The sequence below is a fragment of the Manis pentadactyla genome, chromosome 13, assembly GCF_030020395.1.
Source record: "Manis pentadactyla isolate mManPen7 chromosome 13, mManPen7.hap1, whole genome shotgun sequence".
Classification (NCBI taxonomy): Eukaryota; Metazoa; Chordata; class Mammalia; order Pholidota; family Manidae; genus Manis; species Manis pentadactyla.
In genome coordinates, this window is record NC_080031.1 from 22,223,851 (window position 1) to 22,227,721 (window position 3,871).

Genomic DNA, 3,871 nt, shown 5'->3' on the forward strand with positions numbered 1-3,871 from the left:
CCCGTCTGACTGTGTCTCCTCCACACTTTCTTCCTCTTGCCTATGGGAACAGAGCCATCCATAGAAGATCATTTATCTATAGTGTTTCAAATACATCCATTCTAAACTCAATGCCAGGTTTTCTATGAAAATATTCTGAGGCTATAGGCTAGATGGAACATACGTCTAACAACTGTTGATATTGAATAATTTGAGCAGTTTATTTCTGAGTATGTCATATCTTTCATATTGAAAATGACTTATTTTAAGAAGAGGTTAGTCCGAAGATGTTCGTAACAATGTGGAACTTCATTAAGTTCATCTAAGTTTATAAGGTAAGTTTTTTAATGGGGCAGATGAATCTCAAAGATTTTTGCTTTTTATATATATACATCAATATATATATTTCTAGATATACATAATATTTATGTTTCAACACTTTTAAAATATAGAAATAGCACATCTCATCCTCACCTTAATTCTTCAAAAGATAGTTTGGAAATATGATTAACCTAATTTGAGAGATAAAGAATTTGAGACTCACAGAGATTAAGTAACTTGGAGGACTTGGTGATACTAGACACCATCCTTTTGCCCAAATGAGGCATCCGCTTGAAAACATTCAAGACTAATAATGAGACTGAGATCAAAATAGAAATACATTTCACACACAGAAAAGACATATATATGAATATCAAATGACACAAATAATCAATTATTTAGTCTGAGCATGAACATAGAGCACCCTTTCTAGGATCAAGTGCTTTGCAAAATATGTGTCTCTGTGGCTTCTTTAAAAGTAAATTGGAGATGAATCTTCCTGAAATTATGACATGGTTAAATGTATCTCTGTATCATTGCTCAAAATGTCAATTCTTCCCAACTGCTAGGTGCACACACAATCATAATAATAGATGAAAGTTTTTAGTGTCCACAGCAGTGTGGAGAATATGTTCACATATATCTTTCCTTTATTAATTATCATACAACCTCTCAGGTAGATATTTTATCCTCATTTTATAGGTGAGGAAAGAAGTTTTAAGGGTGCCATGAAATGCACCCCCGGTAAAACAAGCTAAAAGTGGAAAACGCAGTTTCCAGTAAACCAGTACACAACCACTACCGTTGTTATTTTCAACATCTTGCAGAGGTGTCTGGGGTCCAGGCCATGGAGGACAACTGAGGAAGAGGAAATGGGGCTGAGGGAGAGGCCAAGGTAAAAGTGACCTTCAATGAAAGCAGCACCACATGTTTATTAATGTTTGGGTATTCTAATGTGTGTGTGTGTCTCTGTGCATCTTGAAGAAATTGCTTCATGTACATTTGCCTCTGAAATGGTAGTAAGGTAATAATAATAATTATGGTCATATCAAAAGGGGATTACTAGTTCAACATTGTTCATTATAACATAACGGTGGAGAGCATAGATTAAGACTTTGGAGGAAAAGTATGTTAACAAGTATAATCTGATCTAATCTTGGCTCTGCCTTTCATTACCTGCTTGATCTTGAGATGAACACTTAACTGTTCTATGCCTTTATTTCCTACTCTTTAAAATAAGAGTAAAAATGATAGCAGTAATCATTTCTCATGTTTGTAGTGAGAATTCCATAACCAAATGTCTGCAAAACTAATTAAAGCTCAGTGAGTGTTCAGTACCATTTAGTTAATGTAGTCATTATTATTATTATTAACATAGTCTCTGAGATTGTTTTCACATTTGCCAAATGGATGATATAATACCAACTTACATGGCTACCATGCCATGCACATCACAATCTATTAATAACAGTATACTGATTAGATTTTTCATCAGATTTAGACTGCATGCATTTTAAATTATTCACAGTAGCTCCTGTATCTTTACATGTAATCCTTATTACCAATACATTGCTAGACTTCATGTGTATTATAGTCTAACTGATACTAGGTTTTCTGTCCCTGATTTCCATCCTTTTTCTGAAACTCAGCCCAGTTCATCCAAGACACACAAAGATCTTTAGGTGAGTTATATCCAAGATTCTCCCTTCCTCACTTTCCTCTTTATCTTTCCACTCATATTTTTAATTACCTTCCATGGTTCCCCATTTCCGAGAAACACATGGAAAAATACTTAGCTTTGTATTCAGAGCCTATAGATACATATTCTACCTCCCTTTCCTTACTTAGCAGCCAGGATATGTGCAACCTACTACTTCAGGTTAGGTTCTTAGACATCTCTGATGAGTAAGTGTTCACAAATGAACCACTGGTTCTGTGTTCGTAAAAAATCCTCATGTCCATACTCTTAACAGAATCTCTACTGAGGAGATAATTTAAGTAGTATTCAGGAACTTGGAACCTACTTATAGTCTCAAAAAAACTCATACAATTTCACTTTTCAATAGAATCTAGGTAGTTATTATATGTTAGATGGAGAAGCTTAACAAACTGAAGGTTGTGTTAATAAGCAGTGATTTTTTTTTTCAGGTAATGTAATTAGCAAATATGAAATACATGGTGAATAAGAACAATGTGACAGAGTTTGTTCTACTGGGACTCACAGAGAATCCAAAGATGCAGAGAATCATATTTGTTGTGTTTTTTCTCATCTACATCATTTCTATGGTAGGAAATGTGCTCATCTTGGTCACCATCACTGCCAGCCCATTATTGGAAACCCCCATGTACTTCTTCCTGGCCTATCTCTCCTTTATTGATGCCTGCTATTCCTCTGTAAGTGCCCCTAAACTGATTGTAGATTCACTCCATGAAAAGAAAACCATCTTATTCAATGGATGCATGACACAGATCTTTGGGGAACATTTCTTTGGAGGTGCTGATGTCATCCTGCTGACCGTGATGGCCTATGACCGCTATGTGGCCATCTGCAAGCCCTTGCACTATACAACCATCATGAATCGGCGGGTGTGTGGCCTCTTAGTGGGAGTGGTGTGGGTGGGAGGCTTTCTTCATGCATCTCTACAGATCCTCTTCATCTTCCAATTACCCTTCTGTGGTCCAAACATCATAGATCACTTCATGTGTGACCTGATTCCTTTGCTCAATCTTGCCTGCACTGATACCCACACTCTGGGGCTCTTCATTGCTGCCAACAGTGGCTTCATCTGTCTGTTAAACTTCCTCCTCTTGATGGGCTCTTACGTAGTTATACTGCGCTCTCTACAGAACCATAGCTTGGAGGCGAGGCGAAAAGCCCTCTCCACTTGTGTCTCCCACATCACAGCTGTGGTCTTATTCTTTGTTCCCTGCATATTTGTGTACCTGAGACCTACAACTACTTTATCAATTGATAAAGCAGTTTCTGTATTCTACGCTATGATAACCCCTATGTTAAACCCCTTAATCTATACCTTGAGAAACATCCAGATGAAAGTTGCCATTAAAAAACTATGTAGTAGGAAATCTATTTCGGCTGACAAATAAATGTTGCTGAAGCCCCATATTGATTTAATTGAGGTAAAGGACAGAAGAACATTTTGGAGGATCTCAGCAAGAAATACCTATGGGATAAAGAAAATCATAGATTTTGCATTGAACGGAACAAATGAATGCAAGCAATGGAATAAAAACCTAACATAAGGCAAATCTTTACGTATTTGGAACATTCCAGAAAATTAGTTTTATGACTTCATCCACAGGTATGGATTTGTAAGCTTTCATTCTAATACAAAAAAAAAAAATTTATTGGTATTGATATAATAAAAACACAGTGATAAGCACTTCTGTTATCCCCATTTACTAAGGAAAGTATCCAAATATTATATATATATATAATTTGTATATTAGTTTGTTACCTATAACTAAATTCTAATTTTTCATTAATAACTCAGCTCATTCTTATATAGAAGCACAGGTGATTATAATATGTTGGTTATAATCTGTAATATTG

At 35.8% G+C, this 3,871-nt stretch overlaps 1 protein-coding gene across 1 annotated transcript; it reads left to right on the plus strand.

Annotated features, from left to right (window-relative positions):
- Window positions 1-2,463: 2,463 nt before the first annotated feature.
- LOC130680164 (olfactory receptor 4C46-like) lies at window positions 2,464-3,405 on the plus strand. Its single transcript, XM_057490404.1, has one exon. It carries the CDS (start codon window positions 2,467-2,469, stop codon window positions 3,403-3,405), a length of 939 nt encoding a protein of 312 aa, XP_057346387.1. The 5' UTR covers window positions 2,464-2,466.
- The last annotated feature ends 466 nt before the right edge of the window (window positions 3,406-3,871 follow it).

Excerpts from the sequence above, each read along its gene's own strand:
- LOC130680164 (XM_057490404.1), top strand. The coding sequence starts at position 2,467 with ATGAAATACATGGTGAATAAGAACAATGTGACAGAGTTTGTTCTACTG.